We start from the raw sequence: 21,545 nt of genomic DNA, 5'->3' as shown, positions 1-21,545 counted from the left end.
TTAGGGTTTACAAATGAATTTTCAGTAGGAAGACAAATTTGCAGATAAGAAATTTGTAGATAATGAGGACTGGCTATATGTGGCAAAACTATGAGCTGATCACTCCATATTCATGTGGCAATTCTTTTCTATGGGTGTTTACACACCTTTAAATTTAAAAAGTAGAAATCAAAGATTTTGGAAGTAAGAATTTCATGAGAAAAGTGTGAGGAGTCCTGTACCGTTTGCTTCTGGATTGTGAGTTTGACGTCAGTTTCATGGCGGCGCTCCCTCTGCCTCTCCTAGGTCTTTCAGGGCTGTGGCCAGCCCAAACCTGCTCCGGCTCTCAGATCTGCTCGCTCGGCTCCAGAAAATTTTAACACCCGTTTTCGGCCCTACAACCCCGACGAAAGACCCACAACTGCAGCGGGCACGAGCTTGGACAGGCTGGTGAGTACTCCGACTGATGACCGGGATGCCAGGCCGTTTGCTAAGGTACAGGCTGTGGGATCCCCAACACTGGCTGGAAACTCCATCTTATGTTTGGACCTGCTCCTGTCCCAATTACAATGGTTGACAGTGAAAGATTTGGTTTTTTTGTTTGTTTGTTTGTTTGTTTGTTTGTTTGTTTTAACTTTTAGATCATGGATTTGATTATTTAGGAACTCTTAAGATTGCTAATCCACTAGTACAGTGACTAGGATACCTACTTTATATTTCTTCTGAAATGCTGCTCTCAAAGCCTGGCTGTTAGCACTTTCAGATGTATAATTATAAAACCACATTTCTAATTCATGTGCTTCATTTCTTTTCTTTAAATGCTTGCTTATGTGATTATAATGTCCTGTCATTTTCTTATGATTTCTCATAGTCTAACTTTTCTGTTTGGAAAGTCTCTTTCAGGAAGTTCCGAATTAATGCTACTTTTTCTTCTTCCCTAAATGCCTTTGAAAAACGGGGGTCTTAGAACCATTTAAATGTGTGTTGGGGACAGGTGGCTTTTATGTAAGAAAAATGTATCTTGTGATGGCTACTATATACACGATGAATACAGTTTTTAATGTGTTTTTAAAAAACAAATTTGGCATAAAAATTAAGAGCTCCTAATTTCAAAGAAATATGGCCTGATCATTTCCAATTCAATGTCTTCAATTCATAATGCTATAAACAATCCATACACCTGTGCTGTTAGTGCTGCGGATGCTGCTTTGCCAATTATCTTGATGTAAAATTAGCAGATAAAACCCTCAGGGTCATACAGCATTTGAACCACGTCTGATTGTGTCATATAAACTCAATCTCGAGGGTTGTTGGTTGTGAAATACTTTTATTAGTCCCTGTTATGAATGACTTTATGGTTTTAGTTAATACCCCTTCCACAGTGTAGAACTCGTAAGATTAAATTGGTTGTGTTTGGACTCCATGTAAGTACATCTCAGCATTTCTCTCCATAAAAAATCAAACGAATGTAACAACATAAAGGTCTATCCATTAAGTGTCAAAGTGAAAGGTGGCTGTTCTCGTTAACTGCTAAATTATGCTTTGAATTTATTACCCTTTATTAGCAAATAAAATCCCTTCTTCAGCACAGGTTTCAGAAAAGGAATCATAATCGTGATTGCTTTGACCTATTCCCCCTTGCTCACTCCCGTCCTCTATCACATTTTCAAGAATATTTGAAAAATAGTTACTATTTGTCTTTTAAGCAACCAACTCTACTCTGCCAACTGACAACTCCATCAGCTTTTTCCAAGAATGCTGGGTTTTTTTTAGAGTACGTTGCTTGGATTCTACTTCACAAAATGCTTTGTGTCTCTCAAAGCAGAAATATTTGGGGAGTACAGATTTGATTTCATATTAGACAGTGTGAACTCAGCCATTAGAGGAGGTTAGACCCATCAAGATTTCTGCCAACCCCAGTTTAAAACTGGAATACAATGTAAAATGAATCTGTTTTCAACATCTCATGTGCAAAATTTTGCCAAAAATCTCTTATAGGAAACTTCCTGTTAAATCTTCTCACAATAAGTGAATAAAGTTTTTAAAAAAACAAGGGCATATTATATACATAGCTAAAGTGCATTAAATTTGGACACCATAGTGATATTCTATGACAAAGGAATATTTCTCCTTTGAAACAGTGAAGCATTTCTCCAGGCTAAGTTAACACATGCCCTTAAATGAGGAAAATAAAATAAGGAAAAAACAACCTGCTACTCCACACAGTCTTAGTGCAGCAAAACACAAACTAAATAAAATGCAACACTGAAAATTTTCATGATCTTCAAAGTCTGACAGATACGTAAGCCAGGATTTAAACCTTAAAATGAAATAAAATAAAAAACTTCACCAAGTAACCTTTAAAATGCACCCCTGAAAGGAGTCTGGAAAAGTATTGAAGACATTCTAATTTATGTCCCCTGCAAATATTTTTAATCAATCTTTTTCTAACAATAAATGACAGTGGTTAACCACTTGTCATGTGTAAAAACTCAGGGCCAGTCCCAGAGCGTAGGTATTCAAGCCAGGAGCTACATTTATTGTACAGTGCTCTCCATCAGTGCTAATACTGACTTCCTCCTAGGTGTGACTTCAGGCTGTGTAGGTGAGAACTGCAGTTTTGTTCATACTGTATGTTATGAAATTCTGATCTTTTTTCAAATCTGAGAATTAGCCATTTGTAACAACCAGCCTCCTTCCAGTTCCTCTCCTTCACTCCTAAGATCGGTTGTTCCCACATCAAAAGATGTTTTGCTGAGGTTATTCTTAAGACATAGATGCTGGGGCCCAAGCTCCCATCAGAGGCTCCCTTTGCAGCCCCTGGCTTCCCCAAGGCCATTTCCCTTTAAGCACCTGCTTGCCTTCTGAAGAGAGGTGAGCAGTCGGATGTGGTCTTTTATGGACCTGTTCAAGGGGCAGCCCTGGTGAATTCTCCAGATGGGTCTGTTCTCTATTACTGCCTGTCCCCACTGTTCGTAAACAAGGCTTGTGATACCTACTCCTGTTTTAATTTTTCCCTGAAAAGATGTTTCCTGAATATTTATAAGAAGCATGTGTCCCAGAAAAGGAGGAAATTGGAAAAGATTTCTCTGTTTCAGCAGAGAAAATGTTTTAAAAGCCAACATCAAAAGAATTCTCCCCTCACCCCACCCATTTGCCTAAATGAAAATCACTGCATTCTGACGCTGTGGAGGGTGACTTCTTGACATCCTTTAAATTAGTGCCTGTGGTATTGACTCTGGAATCTGTGGGTAAATGTTCTTATGTCAGTTATTGTAAAACTGTGTTTTTATGTGAACTGATAATTGAGGGGTTTGTTTTAGAAATAAAGGTCTCAAACCCCAAGTCACTGCTAAAACTCACAGAAGAGAATCAGAAAGAACACAGTATCTTTCAAAAGGCCCAATCCCTTCAGAAGGAGCCTGGAAATTCTCATCTCACAAGGAAAAGTTTTCATTTGTTCTTCGAAAGCTGTGTGGGCCTAAAATGCTGTTGACAGTAGCCAGCAGCCTTTAAACATGCTAGCCTCAAGTCATGCTTTGTTTTCCAAAACCAAAAGATTGTATTTGTGTGAATTCAGCTGCTGATAGAAAGCTGGCTTTGGGGGAAATATCAGAGTCCTCACTGCCAACAGCCGCATTTTACTGAGGATGCCAAGGCCATCACCTGATCCCACTAACAGGCTGGCTTCACCATCATATCTCACCCCAGCAGCCCTCCTGCCCCCACAGGCTGCTAAAGGTTTCCAGTTAAGTGGGCCAGAGGTCATTATTTGCACTCTGAAGAGGATTGGTTCTTTTATCCTTTTCATAAATTTATCCTCTGCGGATTCTCTGAAATACCTTGATGGAAGGCTATGAGTCTAGAAAGTTCCCACTCACTGGAAACATCAGGTGCAAAACTAATTCAGCATGAAGTCACTAGAGTTCTCAGGTCTGAGCACAGAGAGGTGTTGGGCATCATCTCCTGAAAGGCAATTAGATGAAGAACTCTGAAAATTAGAGTACAATGTGCTCACTCGGTGTACTAAGGCAGAGACTGCCTGTTACCCTCAGCAGCTCTTTCATTAGGGCAAGTCTGAACTCTAAATTACAGCCCTTAGAGAAATGCAATTTATAAAAGTCAACCTTTAAAAAAAAAAAAAAAGACTTGGAAGTTAACTCATCAAGCCGTGATGATTTAATCCAAAGCAACTCCAGTAAGTATCTCACCTTGTCCTGGTTGTCAAGATTTCCTGGTTATTCTCCAAGAAACTAGGAATGTGGGCAGGGTAGATGGAGTGTCAGCCAACCGATGAATCTAATATGCCTTTTGCTGTGCTATGATGTATAAAATAATCTCTTTTTCTTCTTCTTTTGAATTTGTTTTCCTCTTGCTTCCCAGAGGACTGTGTGGAGGACCATGCAGCATAGTGTAAGCACTGGTCTCATTCTTTTGTTCATCCCATTTGTCTAGAACATTCCTGAGAAATGCTACCTTCCCTTTTAACCCTGACCCCAGCCTTTCCCCTTATCTGGTATGAGTAGACCACTGTGTGGGGTCAACTTGCTTCCTCCTCTGGTATTTACGGCTCATAACTGCTTTGGTATTCTTTCCAGTGGCAAGGTTTCCAATCTAATCTTCGTGGAGCACTGCTTCATTTGGTGGGTGATTAAATTCTATTCTAATGTTCAGACTGTTGTCATCTGCCTGAAAAACTCACCCATCCCAGTGGGCTATATTGGCCTTTTCTTCTTGTGCTGAGAGAATAATTACCTCACTATTAATAAGAACAAACCGGCATCGACTCTCATGCACAAAGAACTAATTTTTCCATTAGCAGGGACATGGAGAATTTAAGGCTTAAAAATAGTTTATGCTATAAACTGTTATATATATATATATATATATATATATATATATATATATAAAAATATATTGTTGTTGTTCCTATTTGAATGTACTAGGTGCATTGTTTTAGTTTGGTTTTGTTGTTTGTTTGTTTGTTGTCTTAGCATTGTGGGAGAGGGTACTGGATATTGTTTTATCTGAAAGTGGCCTGTATAGGCCTGAAGACGAGAACTCTAGGTTGCCTTGACTATTCCCATTAACTAAAACATGACAGAATGTGGTTTTCACTATTTCATGATGGTAACATTCTTTGAGAAGGACCTGTATCCTTAAGCCAGAAATTTGGTACATACCTGTAATCCCAGTTCAAAGCCAACCCGGGCTATCTAGAGAGTCCAAGGCCAGCCTAGGGCTATATATCCTGTCTGAAACAAAACAAATTTCACAAAGGTCTGTACACTACATGTGTCCTGCGACCAGGAAAAGGGGTGTTTGTCACTGGAGGCGTACTTATTTTTTCAATGAGCACTCCCATGATATAATGGTGTTCTCTGTCTCCACCCCACCCCTGCCTTAACCTAGGTGGTACTGGTACTGTGTGAAAGTTTTCCTTTAGAATTCATTTATTTCAAAGAGAACCTGTCCACGCTGAATAACCACCCATCCATGGTACAAGTTCTAGCCCAAGGCACTTTGGATGAGGTAAGAGAACCTAAGACTTAAATCTAGAACAGGAACATCCTAGGAAGGAAGCCCTAGAAGAAGAAACAGGAGGACAGAGGACTCAAGGGTTCCTGATATTAACTAGAGGATGAGAGGGGAAATCATGGCTAGGTAGTTAGGCTTCTGTCAGTCTGGCCAAATGAGTAGCCAAAACAGCTCCAGCCAAGTAGTCCACACTTGCTCTTCCCTATACACTGCCTCAAGATCACCATTTGTTCCAGCAAATGCGCCCATGTGATCTCCTCAGCAAGTGGCTACCGTGACCCTGTGACTTCAGCCCTGGAATCTCACCTTCCTTCAATGTCCTGGGATGAATATAATGACACTAGCACCCCTTATCTGCTGGGCTTCTCTTGTTTACTGTCACCAAACATTTAAATCCCAAATTCGAGTTTTGATAGGATCTTTCAAAAAAAAAAAAAAAAAAAACAGCTGCATCTTCTTCAGTTCATTGGTATTTAGTGGAAGCAAGCATATTATCAATAATGCCACATACAGGCTTGGGTAACGGCAAAACACTATCAAGATATGTGCGTTGGGGCTGGGAAGGAACATTAGTGCTGGCCTAGTATGTGCACAGTCCAAGGTTCAATCTCCAGCATTGGGAGGGGGAGGGAGCCGGGGAAGAGGAGAGAGACAGGGGGGGGGACACCAATTAAATTTTTTTTTTTTTTTTTAATATTGCTTTGAAACAAAATGAATCCAGCAACAAACGTTCTGGACTTTGATTTTTTCAGAGTAAAATGATAGTCATAAAAAAATGTTCTCCCATGCCTCTCTGGGGCCATTTGGATGTGATTTAGGAAGCCTGGGTTGTAAGGATTGGGAAACAGTTGTTCATTTCCAATTGCCACAGCATTTCATTGGCACCTCAAAGGAGTCTGCATCCGGGCGAGCTCCACCACTTTGCATTTCAAAAGGGTGTCAAGCTGGATTTAAGAAACCCTTTTATTTTCCAGAGGTTCAGCCCCTCTCTTTAGGTTGGAACTGATCTTTCTACTGTCTATCCCAACACACACACACACACACACACACACACACACACACACATACACACTCACACACACACACACACACACACACTCACACACACACACACTCACCCACCCTTCTATCTTTGCTTAGCCTGAATAAGAAGAAGAAAAACATCCCTAACAACAGGAAAGCAGACTCTCTGCTTTAATTAGTTTCCTAAAGATAAATGGGTCAAAGTTAGATGGCTTGCAGTCTCTGCTGCAGCTGAGTCAAGCATGCCCAGCCACCCTGCGAACAAACCGCTACTGCTCAGTCCCCTTCGGATCATGAGCTGCCCTGTCTTGCCTGAACCTGCTTTATCTGTTTGCTATAAAACCCCACTGAGACACCCCAGTTTCATTTCCACCCTTGGAAATAACAGCAGCAAAATGCAGTGTGCTTTCAAAGCCAAGAGAAAATAAAAATACATGAAAACCAACCCACCCGACTTATTCTGCCTGTTTCTTGCTGTTCTCCTGGCAACACACGCAGCATGAGGCTGCAGAGAAATGCCTTTCCCATTCAGGAGGTTTGCACTTGATTGGGCCCAAGTGGGGACTCTCAGAAGACACCCATAAAAAGGGGTGACTTATCTCCACGATATGCTGCTTATTCTGTGGCTTTGAAGGATGCACAAATCTAAGTCAATGGTGAGCGCTGCTGGAAATCCACCAAAGAAGGCTGCTGTCCTGGAATCCTCAGCTCCTACCAACAGATGCAAGAAAAGGTCTTGTTCACCTCCTTGGGAAGTCATTCTTTCAGGCACATCAAAGAAGAACAAATAGCTGGCTTTCCTTGAGTGGGCTTGCACACCACCAGGAGAAAGACAGTTCAGAGACCTAACTATAGTGACTTCCTGGGAAACGATACGTACGTAGTCTCCATTGCTGCTTTAAAGACATGTTCAGAGAATCCTATGGCTCCTAACAGCAGCATAAAACCATGCTACAGTTTTTATTCGATATGAGTATCTAAAAGCTACTCCCCCACACACACCAAAAAAAAAATCTGTTCAACTCTGTTAAACACTCCCTCCAACCTCATAAACACTTCAGTAAAAACTTTGGTGATCTTCATGTCATTAAAATGAAATGCTCCAGGCTCAGACTTAAACAGGACTACTGTGGATCCGGGTCTATTTTATAGGCTGTCAATATATTTACTTTCCGCTTCAGACTTTGAAGTTTCTTTCAGAATTCCTAGACTTCAGCTAAAATCCAAATTGATGCATTCTATACTTCCAATCAATCCACACATGTGTGCATTGAATTCTTCGCTGTTGCACAGCACTTAGTAAAACTCCCTGCCACATAAGATCTACTTCACAGGGAGATGTGAGTGCTGGCGTCATCAACCAGGGAGGGTTACTGCTCACCAAAGACATTGCTTTTGATGTCAGTTATATATGCTCTGTCTCCTCCAGGGAACAGTAGGTGGCATAGGGCTTCCTGAACCATTAGCACACAGTAGATAGGAATTTGATTTCATAATCTAGGATAGACTACACCAAACAGAATGGAGAAGGAATATTAACAAATGAATAATTATCGACAAAATATGTAAATGGAATACATTAAACATCTGCAGCATCCTGGGCATAGGCCATGTCTAGCAGCTCATTTTCTCTCACACACACATGAGAACTCTCTACCCGAGTCTTGAGCAAATTAAACGGAAACTTTGCTGTCAGTTATAAACTAGTCAAATGAAGAAGTCCATCTGCCTACTCATTTCCAGAATCTTCTTTTATCAAGAAATGAAACTGGTGTTTCAGTCAACTGATCAAAAAAAACTTAACAAGCAAGTCACACTAAACTGCCTAGATTAAGTGTTTGTTCATGTGACATGTCAGTTGATATGGGCCTCTTCATTAAATATTGCTCAGCTTCCAGACCTTTTTCTTGTCATGGAAAACCCGCAGTAATTTTTCTTCCAAGCTGTCTGAGGCATTTGCTCCACAACTCCCCAATGTGATGTTCATGCTTCTGAGAGACAGAGCTAAGAAATGGGATATTTCATAACTACTAGCTCTGATATATTTGCTGTATAATCAATCAGCTTTTACCTGACTCTAGGGCCCATAGAATACATTTTAAAGCATTGGGAATTTGGCTATTCCCATAACATACGTGGACACTCTTTACTGCTGGCAATAAACCTCAGGCATAAACATTGTAGAGAAAAACCGAATGAAAAGAAGACCACTTGAGTGAAAATTCACTTTCCTAATTCATAAAAGTTAAAGGTAGAGAGATATCTACAATATGTAGTAATTCTATCACTTAAGCTCATCCACGGTCATTTTCATCAAAAACCTCATTCCACGGATATTTTCTTACAACTTGAAGACTGTCCAAGCTATTAGAAAATGGAAGCCGGGTTGACAGAAATGGAGTGACCCATGAGCAGAGGCAACTCCACTATTATAAGCTTACGAAACTTGGGGAGAGTGTCTGCATGTGTGTGATAGCTTTAGAACGGTTTTCAGTGCCATCTTAATCTAGATGGTCAGCAACAACAGAAGCAGAGCTGCCTCTAAGAAGAGCCCACAGTGGTGCGCAGTCTAACACGTTGATTTCTTATTCATGTCAAAGGCCCGCTGGTTGCCTGTGGGTCTGCAGCACCCTTCCTTCAGGCCCCTGGGGGACAGAGAAGCTGTTAATAGCTCTTCATATATCACACTAGCTGGAGAACTTGGCTATGTAAGAACAGTAGCTGTTAATGTCTCCATCTGGAAGGAATGCATCACCTCAGTCATATCTAATTGGCCAAAGTGAGTCATGTAACCAGGGCAGTCTTCCAAAAGTTAGTGACGGATATTGGTGTATATCTCATACAGATACAAAATAGACATGTTGGTGATGACACCATCGAGATTTTTTTCTTCTTTTAAAAAAATGTACTGATATTTTCACACATGCATAGTGGGTCATCAGGACCACTCCCTACTCCCTCCCCTCCAACTTCCCTACGCCCCTAAAAAGTCAAGATTTTTAAACTGGCCATCTGCTTTGTTATCCTCACTCCCTAAGGCAAGCCTTGCACTGGAAACGCACACACACGGAGTAATCAGTCACTGGTTCAGTCAAGAAGTATTTGTTGGCTCCAACCTGACAGAGTCAGAGCTCATGAATCCATGGAAAACAAGAATACAATTAACTATAATTTCAATCAGAACATGCCATAATGATTGGCATGCAATGGACTGATCCTTTCATGTGCTTCTGAAAGAATGAGCATGAAAAAAAAAATGGGGAGCCAGGGGTATAACTCGGTTGTAGACGGCTTGTCTTTCCCAGCAGGTACACAATCTGGAGTTCAGTCTCCAGTACTGGCAAAAATAGGAAGTGTGTGCGCTGTTCCAGCACAGCAGCAGCTCTGTCTAAATCCAGTGGCCATCTGAGCATCAGCTGCTTATGAAGTCCCTCTGAACTTGGAATTCAGTCCTGACTCGGCCTCGGCATAGACATCTCACCCCATAGCTGATGTTAGTGACTCAAAGAAGGATGTAGAGCCACCGCCGAGGAGTAGGAGGGGAGTGGCAGCAGGGACACAGGGTGAGCCTGGACGTGTTTATTACTGGCGTTTAAGCATCTTCTGGATCCAGACAATGCATACTTTCAACGCGGCTTCCCCATTGCAGACCCCGGGTGCCTGTCTTTTATGACTCTGTGTCATGTCTGCTTAGGCGGAGCAGTTTTTCTGCTTCTCCCCTTTCTGGGTCAACCTTGTTGAAACAAATCAAATTGTTCCCTCTTTCTCTCCCTTTCATACATCATCATTTAAAATGACTGAGAAGCTGTGTTCTGGAACTTGCCCTGGTCTCCTCTTCCAGTACCAGTTTATTTCTATGCAGTGTTCATGAAGGAGAATACTTTTTACAGGTTAATCAGGGAAATTGCAGCAGCTGACAGCAACAGCAAACGTATCGATTGCAGTGAACAGTCGAGGGAATGTGTGCGTCTCTGGCTTCTGCGCGGAGCCATTTGCAAAATCTGAGAGCTTTGATCCTACTGGGAGAAAAATTACAATACAAATTCATAAATTATTTATGTGTAATGAGGCAGGAAACCGATGACTTTGTAAATTTTATTCTAAAGGATTTTGACCTCAGAAAACTCCCCCAAAGGAGCTGGCATTCATTTCTGTGAAATATACTCATCTACTGGCTTGAAAAGATGAGTACTTCCTGTGTTTCTTTCCTAGCTCTCTGAGTGCTAGGGAAAGGGGCAGGAGCTGCAACAGCCCTGGGAAGAAATAGAGACAACAAACTGCTTTAATTGATCTCACATAAAATGCCAAGACCCAGAGGCTGTCGGTAGAGCAAGACACATGTTACTTGGGAAAATCAAACCTTCTCTTTACACCTGTTCTCAAGAACAAGATGCTGCTTAGGAGTCCTCATCCTCTTGTTGGTGCAGGCTTCTTAGTAAAGGGAACACAGCTATAGCTTTTTATACTTCCGTTTAAAAAGTGTGGTGAGACGACTCAGCAGTTAGAGACGAGGCCTGTGTTCAGTGCCTGAGGTCCACATGGTGGGAGCAGGAAGCTTGCTCCAGCAAGTTGTCCTCTGTCCTGCACACATACAAACCACACACAAACCACACACACACACAAACCACACACACACACAAACCATACACACACACACATATACACACACAAACCACACACACACACACACAAACCACACACACACAAACCACACACACACAAACCACACACATACACACACACACACAAACCACACACACACACAAACCACACACACACAAACCACACACACACAAACCACACACACACAAAAAAAACCACACACACAAACCACGCGCGTGCACAATATAGTTTAAATTTTTAAGTTTTCCTTCTCTGAGATCTTTTGCTACAGTTGTACTATAAGTGTATATGTAAACTTTTTGCTCATTTTCCTCACAATATACTGAATTTTATTGAATACACTGAGTATACTGATATATACATAAATATACTGAGTATACTGATATACTAAATATTTCTGAATCTGATTATTCTTTTCATTGCTCTGGAAAATTCAAAGTCATTGTCTTTTCAAATATTGTTTCAACATACTTCATTTTCTGTCTTTGTTCTTACTTCTTAAGACATGGCCTATGCTCTCACTGTGTTCTCCAGACTCTTAACCTTTCTTGGTCTCCTGTTATGATGAGAATCATTTATTTCACTCCCTTTCTCAGCTGATTAAAGCTTTCTCCCATGATACGTAATGTCCCACTTAATCCATCTGTGTACATTGATTTGATTGTTGATTTCTGACGTTTATTTCTTCCTTTCAAGTATGCTGGCTTTAACATCTTGCTGTTTCTCATGTTCCCGATTCTGTGTCTTCCATTTCCTTTACACTTAAGTTTGTACTTTGAGTGTTGAAGAGTTTACTGATCTTGTCTAGTAGTTATGCAGATTCTCAAGAGTAGTACTTCATTTCTTTGTATTCCAACTGTGTGTGTGTGTGTGTGTGTGTGTGTGTGTGTGTGTGTGTGTACATATTCCTTGGGCAATCGGTAGAAATTCTTTTTTGACCTGTGCTGAAGGTTCTGTCTACTTCATGCTCACCCTGAGGGTTCCCCGTAGACCCCCATAGTTTTTATCGGGCACTGGTGCAGGCTCATCACCGAAAGCCTTACTTTAGTCTTCGGTCCTTTACTCAGCCTACAGACGGATTAAAAGCAAAGCTTAAGGCATCCAGGTCTGAGGAATGTCCTTCTGGCAGAAGCCAGCCTTGGTGTTCTTATGCCGAGTATGGAGTCCCACTTTTACCTAGCTTTATGACTTTGAAGGTTTCTTTCTTGCCAACTATTTGACTCCTTAAAAATACAATTTCTATATTTTATGTAGTAGTGTTAGTTGATTTTAGTAGGCAGAGCTGTCAGGAGATCCAGTTTTCTATATTTCCCAAGAAATGCGTAGAAACACACTTATACAAACACAGAAACACACACACACATACACACACACACACACACACACACACACACACACACACGTTTACACGTGGTAACTTCCTTCACTAGGAACGTGTCAAGATCTTTAGACCTAATGAAGTGTTAACCATTCTTCATTCAGAGCGTTGTAATAATTATTACTTGGGTCCTCTGTTTCTGATAATTTTTTAGAAAGCGCTGTTCTAGTGAGCTACAGGGCAGTTGGTGCTGTTGGCTCACAGTATTCTAGGGACCTACATGAGTTCTTGACCAACAAATTCCACAGCCCCAACTCTGTGGCTCCAATGCGGCCAAGCTTGAGCCTCTTGACCCAAGTCCTTCACGGGAACAAGGTCTCGCAAATAAGACCCAGGCTTCTGGGTACACACAGAGAGAACACCTCCTCCTTGCTGGGTACACACACACACACACACACACACACACACACACACACACACACACTCACACCACACACACACAATACCTCCAGAACTCATTGCTGGTAGGTTTCTCCTACAGCAAATTCTAAATAAAAGATGCCACTCCTTGCAAAGAGCCTTCACCAAAGTAAACCCAAGTAGACCATTCATGACATTTTTATGTTGGCACCTGGAAAGGCTCAGCTCCATAGACTTACCAACCTGGACCAACTGTTTGCAACTGCAAACAGAAACTAAGCAGTCAACTCTGGGATACAGGGTGATGGGAGTCATTGAGGAACACTCCTTCGGCGATGATATTCAGTTGCTTGTGTGGGGCATGTCAATTACTATTTCAACCTAGTTCAAGTGCACTTTTCATAGTACAGTTTTGTGTCACGTAACAACTGGGGTGTCTTCTGAAAAATACCTCCTGAGGTGATTCTGGTCTTGGGTGGGCATCACAGAGTGTGTGTACTCAGTCTCAGATGGCTTAGTCCAGCCACTTCACAGGACCTTTGGAGGCAAAAATGATGCACACTGAACACAAGATGCCACTTGACCTCACAGGACATAGTATGTTACAGGAAATGCTATGTGTAAGCTTTTAAAGCACACTCTAAATAATAATTTAAAAACTAAACACTGTACAGCGAATACATAACCCAGCAAGAAGTGTAACTGTTTACAGTCACTGTCAGTAGTGGACTGTACACAGTGGTGTTTGCTGTTTTATACAACCAAAGCACAGTGGCTTTATTGACAAAAGTGTAGACAGAAGCCTGAGGAACACTTGAGCTAGTGTTCTGATGTCACCAGGCCATGGGGACTTTTCAGCTCCTGGTACCACCCTCATATTTTAGCTCAAGACTACATTCTGCTGGGCATTGTGGAGCAAGCACTTCCACATCTGAAGCTGCAAATCTCTCCCATAGACCCCTCAACACTGCCTCAACCAGAATTCTGGACCTCATGGACTGGTGTGGCTCCTGGCTCCTAATACATGCTGTTGCGGTTTGGGACTTTACTGTTCCTCAAAGACCCGTATGCCAAAGGGTTAGCCACCAACTTGTGGTGTTCCTGGGAGGTGGGGGAGCCTATGGGAAGTGGGATATAGTGAAAGGAACATAGGAAGTTCAGCTGTGCCCTTGACTGGAGCGTTAGCACCCCAGCGTCACATCTGTCCTTCCATCCCTTTCTCTCCCTCCCTCCTGTTCTCCCTCTCCTTCCTGGCAGCCTTCTCTGCCACACCCTTAATCTATGATGTTCTGTGCCTCCACAGCCGAAAACAGAAGGGCCAAGCAACCACTCTGCCTCTGAAACCGTGAGGCCAAACCAGCCTTTCCCCCCTTGTAAAGTGGTTACCACAGAACCGACTACCACATAGGTCTGCCGGGTAGGCTGGTATGGCACCCAAGTGTACTCCATTTCTTTCATTCATTCTTTCTCTGCCGGCCTGAGACAGGAAGAGAATCAAAGCTGTATTTGGTCTCATCGCACCTGCTGCTGTGAGCTCCAGACGAGAACTCGAAGACTGAAAAGACACCACACAGTTGGGCACTGCTGTCCCCTTATCAGCCCTTCCTCACCCCGTGTGAAGATCCTGCCCCGCATTGGCAGAAGCACACCTGTAGCTGTGTCCCCCGGCCTAGGTTAGAAGAGCAGAATGACACGTTACGGCCATGTGGTAGCTAAGGGATTTCTTAATCTTGTCTCATTTTCTGACTTGTGAAACATTTGTCAAATATCTGTGATGTGGCTGCTTCAGGAGTAAGCTTTACATCCTTGCTGAGCCAGTGTTAGCAGGGATAACAATCGTGCTGTTATTGTGTTCCCCAAAATATTGTGCACCCTAATAAACTTATCTGGGGTCAGAGAACAGAACAACCATTAGATATAGAGGCCAGAAAATGGTGGCACACACACCTTTAATCCTATCACTTGGGAGGCAGAGATCCATCTGGATCTCTGTGAGTTTAAAGCCACACTGGAAACAGCCAGGCATGGTGACTCACACCTTTAATGCCAGGAAGTGAGCCTTTAATCCCAGGAAGTAATAGCAGGAGGCAGAAAGGTATTTAAGGCATGAGGATGAGGAACTATAGCCTGATTAAGCTTTTAGGCTTTCGAGCAGCAGTTCAGCTGAGATTCATTCTGGATAAGGACACAGAGGCTTCCAGTCCGAGGAAACAGGATCAGCTGAGGAACTGGCAAGGTGAGGTAGTTGTGGCTTGTTCTGCTTCTCTGATCTTCCAGCATTCACCCCAATACCCGGCTCCAGGTTGTTTCTACTAATAAGAACTTTTAAGTTTTCGTGCTACAAACAATAGTAGATTGTCGGCAGTTACTAACAGCATTCAATTGAAAAGGTTCAGGCATGTGAGGGAAGTAAGTTTAAGGCTAGCCTGCAGATAAACTCTTCTATCCCAACCCTTGCTCTGTACAGTGTCTTGTTAGGCTTCATGCTTCAGCAGTGAGGATGGGCTGCTCAAACCGGGTGCAGGTGGGCCGGTCACTGAGGACACGTAGAAAATGGGAGCCAGCGGATGCTGGCTTCCCACTCTGTTGTCAAATAAAGTTAAGAACAAAGCCTCTCGAAGACACAGCCACAGAGCAAGCTGGTGGAATGTCCCGGGGTGCACATTTGACAAGCTGATAAGGGACTCGGGTTCTGTGAAAGAACTCAGGAAGGACGCTGCTAAACGATGGCATCTAAGGAGACCAGGGACTCATTGCTGAGAGCAAAGTGCATGCCTGTGGCCTCACGTCACTGCCCAGCACTGCTGCAGAGAGGCTTTTAAAACACGTTCGAGCCAGGCTAGGCAGAAGTACCGGCGGGTGATATGAGAAAACACAAATTAGGTGACAGAAATGAGTATGAAGGTGAAATGCATTTGAAATAGCTCTTTTTTTAAAAAAAAATCCCTTGAAGGTGATCACCAGGGACATGTCTCTGACTGTAATTTGCCTGCACAATGATCTGTGCTCCGAAAGCAGATTTGACTACAGGACTGACAACAAGAAGAAAAATCTTGCAGCTATTTTTACTTCCCCCCACTTTGACCTCCCTCCTTTTAAAATACGGGGACAGAAGCATAACATTCAGACTAAAGGCACAAGGACAAGAGACAAAGAAGCCAGAGTAAGAACCCAGGCTGCTCACTTCTTCTGGATTTATGTCCAGTGAATTCTCCTATCTGTCTGTCTGTCCTACAAAACAGAACAGAGTCCAGGCTGCGGCAGGGTTTGCCTCCCAGGCTATTGTAGAGCAACAAGTCCTGAGACCGAGGCTACGTGTTTGTGGACCCCTTCAGGACAGACAGATGGTTTGCACATACTGCCTCACTTTCAGAGCTGGAAGCAGCCAGAACCTGCTGTCACTTGGTGTCGGCCATGAGGAGATTCTCAGGGCTGGTTTCCATTCCCGAAAGCCTAATGCAGCATGCCTATGGGGTCTGTGATCCGTCTACCATTACCGAAGGTCAACCTAGAGGCGACAAGGCGCTGTGATAGGTTTGCTGCGGTTGTGTGCTGTGGCCTGGTGCTCCCGGAAGCTTTGATTAGCCAAGAAAGAGAGAAAGGAAAGCAGAAAATGTGGGGTTTGCCTTCCCGAGCCCAGGGCTAGTCTTAGAGCCTGGAGTAACTTCACTCTGTAGAAGACAGAGCCTGGGAAAGAGCACTCTCCCGGTCTTGTCCAGCTGAAGGAGAGCAGAGAAAGGATCTTGGGGACAGTGAGACACGGGGGGTGGGGGGTGGGGGGGGGATGCCAGTGGCTGCTGGGAGTGTTCCCAGCTCTCTAAGTTTGCTTATCCTTAAATTGTTGACCTGTTCGCAAAGGCTGCTTACTGTGAGCCTCCGGATTCAAAGCATCCGCTTGGGGGTGCTTCCTAGTATTATCAGACCCCTCCCTTTTTTTTTTTTTCTAAATTGTGGATTAGGAGTAATAGCCATAGGTCTATTGATTGAAAGTGATAAGAGGTTTTCAGCCCAGTAATTTAGAATGCCCATGAGAATCTGAACGGCCCTGCAGGATTACTGGCTTTGGGTTGAAACCGTTCTTACATACGTTTGTCTTCTGTGGGCCAAGGATTTCATTATCTTGAGCTGTGGTCAGCTCCTTTCCAACCCTTCTGAGCCAGTGACTCAAGTGGTGCTTTGGTTACCAGCAACATTGATGCCTTGGGCTGGCTCATGCCAGCTCTCAGAACACAACTGTGTGTTTTGGGAAACAGAGCAAGAAATGACAGGCTCCTGGCATGGGCTTTTTGCTCACCACAAATGTGTCTCCTCCCTCAAGATGGTCACAAGAGGAACAGAGGGAGACAGCAGTGAGCTGGCCATGCCCATTGGTCAGAGCCCCTGGGGAGAACAATCCAGAGCATATGTTCTGCATTTGGAAGGGGCTGATGCTCACTTCAGACTAATAGCCTTACTTTCCCAGGATCCAGAAATAAAATGACAGATCTCCAGATCACACCAGCTCAGAGTCAAAATAAGTTCTTTGCCTTTCAACTTGTAGTCTGATGATAGACCTAGTAATAAAATCTTAAACAGTGCCATGCTGATTGTAAAACACATTTTTATTCTGTTTTTCTTCTGCTAAAATCAGGGATTTTGGAAGTATGTGTGGCATGTATCTATATTAATATATACTGAAATAATACATATTTCAGAATTAGGAGAAGCCATAATATTATAAAGGAAAAAATAAACAAAAGACAAGTAAAATCAAACTTGTGTTCACTATTCTTTGTTACAAAGAAAATGGATGCTTTGGGGACTGGAGAAACGGCTCACAGCTAAGAGCACCTGAGCACGGTTCCTGTGATCCATGATGGGAAGCTGACAACCACCTGGAACTCTAGTTCCCAAGGATCTGATGCTCCTGCTGACCTCTGCAGGCACCTGCACCCACAAGTGCACATGCGCTTATACACTCTCACACACTCACATAAACACACTCACACACATACATATGCACACACACACACACACACACACACACACACACACACACACACACACGTGTGAGCCTCCTCTCCTGTCACAGGATGGTAGATCCTTGCAATCAGTCAACTGCAGCTGCTGTCTTTTTCAAGGACACATTTTCAGTTAACCCCTGTCCTACATGTTCTCTTCTGTTAAAAATGTAGATTAAGGCATAAGGCCTTCCAGTGAGTCCCCTAACCTTTCCTCTCCTAGGTAAAAGGGCAGGAGAGGGGGCAGAAGTGATGAAGAGTTCTTGTTCTCATCTTGCAAGCACACAGGCTTTTATGAGTCACCACAACCGCTCAGTCCCTCCCCCTCCCTCCCACGAGACCCACTACAAGCACCAGCATGGGAAAGGGGCGTCTTCCTGGGCTCCCACGCTGTTTTATCAACAATCTCATTCTCACAGCGGAGTCAGGCTTGCAGTTTGGACGCCACCTCCTCGAACGTGAGACAGCAAACACTCTCAGTCCGAATGTGGGACTCTGGCCTTCTGGGGCACTCCTCGGGTGTTTCTTCACACAGAATCATTACAGAAACCGGACCCAACGGCTTCTGCCGGGCCAGGCTGCTTGGGTAGCTGCAACAGTTGTGTTGGCAGTGTTTGTGATGCTGCTGTCCCCTGGGTCACAAACTGCCTCGTGCGCGGGACCTGGGGACTGCTGGAATCTCGCAGAGATGATTAATTACCCAGCACCTCATCACAGATGTTTCCATCAGCTTGGCTCTGGGGGCCCCCTGCTCCCCTTCCCCTCTTCTCTCCAGCTCCACGTTTCCCACCCTGTGGCTACCTCACAGCTGGAGCTTCTTCCCTGAAATTCTAGGCCACAACACAAGAACCGAGGTGTTTTTGTAGCGCGGTTCATTTCCTACAGCAAAAGCAAAGCATTAAAAATGCCAAGCACTTGGAAGCTGCTGCGCCCCCCCCCCCCGGCCCTGCCCCTCCATCCCGCTTCTCTCCACCTTTCCCCTCGTCATCCCCACTGCCCCTTTCTGCAGGGACACTGGGTGTTGAGACTGACTGGAAACAGAGGTCCAAGCCCGAGCTTACCGGTCCCTTTTGTGAGAGGCTCTGAATTCCGTTTCCCTAACAGACTGTGGGTCAGAGGCAAGCAGAATAAATGCAAGTGGTTTCACCTACTTCCCCTTTCCCTGAACCTCCTTTCTTAGGGCAGAGGAGCTCCGTGCTGAGAGGTTTCCTACCTGTGAGCAGCTGATCCACACTACACACCTGGGCTGTTACAATTGGCTTTCCATCCACACATGCTTCCTCACCCTCCCCTGTGAATTTGGTGAGAAAGAAATTAGCCAAGGGTTACCTCCCCTGCCTCCTAGAGATGTGGTACATTACAAAGCCCACAGCTGTGGAAAGAGCTGTCAGGGTTGTTATTAAGAGCCTCTCTGCCCGCTAGACCAGCGTTCTGACCGTGTGGATTACCCACATCAGATGCTTATTAAGACAGAACAGCCCCAGGAGCTGCAGGAATCAGCTAAGGGAGACTGAGAGCAAGGGATCTATGTCTGTGTCTAGATATGTGGGGTGTGTGTGTGTGTGTGTGTGTGTGTGTGTGTGTGTGTGTTGCAGAGGTCAACATCCGGTGTCTTCCTTTCTTCCTCTTTTGAGACAGGATCTCTGACTGAACCTAGAGCTTCCCAGTTCTGCTAGACTGGCTGGCCGGAGAGCTTCAGGGCCCTCCTTTCTCTGCATCCCCAGGGCTGTAGTGACAGATGTGTCCCTCAGAGCCACACATTTTTACATGGGCTCTGGGATCTGAACTTAGTGCTCGTGCTTCCCAGCCCCAAATCCATGCAATTAACAAGTTCTGAAATGCCTCAGATGTGTCGCTACCACCCTGTTAGATGCTACTGACTTCGAGCGGGCTGCCATTTTCGTCTCCGCATCCCCACGACTAATACGGCCTGTGGGTATTTCTTGGGAGGATTATTGTATTAGACATGTATAAATGACCTCGCGGCTGATGCATGATAGAGTTCGTCAGAAAGCAAGTTCCCCAACAGAGACAGGGGAAGCTCACATCAGACTTCTTGGCAATGCTGGCTTGAAGCTCTGCTTTCTAGCTGCCTCTGATATGGGTCTTGACGGTGTCAGCCACAGTCTGGTGTCACTTCCCTGACTTTGTCAGAAACCAACGCAAAGGCAGACCCCCAGAGATAGCAGCAACACAGCCCTGCCTCCTGCAAGCCTTTCCATAAAAATATTGCACAAAAACAGACTAAGAAATACTCTTCCTGAGCGTCCTGTGGTCCATCTACCGAATTTAGCACTTTCCCATTCTGAGATAAGGTCTCCTTTTGGTCCGAGGCTGCGTGGTCTGTAAAGGCGTGGCTAGCCTGGTATAGAAGGAGTGTTAGCTAGAAGTCAGGGGCCTGGGTTCTAGTCCCACTTTGAGCTCTAAGCTATGAGTCGCCTTAAGCAGGGCTCACTCCCTCACTGAGCCCGTGAGACATGTCTTTAAAACAAGAAATGAACTTTCAAAGCTCAGCAGTCCTTGAGCAAACCAATCATGAGTGTCTCCCTGAGTGTGGGGTTGTGAAGAGTGACTCCGTCTAGGTCCAGCCAAGAGCTGAAGACCAAACTCTGCAGATGTCGATCCTGAGGGGAGAGGAAGGCTGTGATGGGCGGGGGCGGGGGGTGGGGGGGTGCTGAGAGCTTCACTGGGACAAAGCCTATGAGCCCCTTCCTCCAGGCACTGCAGCCCTCAAGGTTTTATTTCCTTGTCCAAGTAGCAAGTTAGTGGCTCTTAGTGAATGTCTCCTATTTCCTCGTTATCCAAAAGAGAGTCAAAGCAAACAAAAGCATTCCTCAGGAACATCTCCTAAGAATAGAGGTGGAAAAAGTCATGCTTGAATTTAAGCCTCTGAAAACATTTGGCCAAATGCGGGGTCCCCCGTGTGTTCAACACTATAAATTTTCACATGAGCTCACTGTTTTCCCAGGCTCCACCACTCCTCATGGCCCCCACATCTTCTACCTACAAGGAGCAGTTCCCAGAAGCAGATCTGCACCTCACGGTGTCCTGAACAGCTGCCACTTGCTTAGTCTGGGAACCATCCAAGTCCTCTCTCAGCGGACAATCATGCTTTTACTTCCTCTTTGAGGAAGCATGTCCCAAATTACACGGCCAAGGTCTTTAGCCCAGGGGGAGTATATTCTCCACAGGATCTGGAGAGAGAGAGAGAAATTATCAGATCTCAAACAATTACAGTTAAACAACTGTGCAAATGTAACTGAAATGTGCATTTCTACATGGAAATTGATTTCCACTCTCGTAGTCAGACTGTGCACCTTTCAAAGGGATTCAGAAAATCCTGGGTTGTTCAGAAGTCTCCCCAGCTGCATTTCCTTCTTCCTCTTTTTCCATTCACCTTGGTCCTATGTGGGAAAGACACCACCGGATCAGAAATTTTGCCCATTTCCACAAACATGACTTCTTGAACCTCCCAAGAGGCAGAAAGAAAGCCAAATGTGATTTCTCTAAAGATCGACCATGTGACTCACGGAGGCAGCGGAAGGTACTGTACATTTCTGAACTTAAATGTGCCTTTAGGGGCTGGGAAGCAGGCTCAGTGGGAAAAGTGCCTGTCACCTAAGCGTGAGGACTGAATTTGAGTT

General features: G+C 44.2%; 1 protein-coding gene across 2 annotated transcripts in view; it reads left to right on the top strand.

The window, feature by feature from the left end:
* The window catches only part of Gpc6 (glypican 6), a 1,063,315-nt gene that overhangs the window by 972,119 nt on the left and 69,651 nt on the right, over positions 1-21,545 (top strand). Inside the window, exons 6-7 of one of the 2 annotated variants that reach the window (XM_028868307.2) lie at positions 286-429; positions 4,363-4,392. In XM_028868307.2, coding sequence (XP_028724140.1) covers positions 286-429; positions 4,363-4,392 — 174 coding nt within the window. The remainder of the gene's footprint in view (positions 1-285; positions 430-4,362; positions 4,393-21,545) is intronic. The other variant, XM_028868309.2, reaches the window with a different exon arrangement.

Source organism: Peromyscus leucopus, chromosome 9 (assembly GCF_004664715.2).
Source record: "Peromyscus leucopus breed LL Stock chromosome 9, UCI_PerLeu_2.1, whole genome shotgun sequence".
Classification (NCBI taxonomy): Eukaryota; Metazoa; Chordata; class Mammalia; order Rodentia; family Cricetidae; genus Peromyscus; species Peromyscus leucopus.
This window is presented reverse-complemented; position numbering and strand designations above follow the sequence as displayed.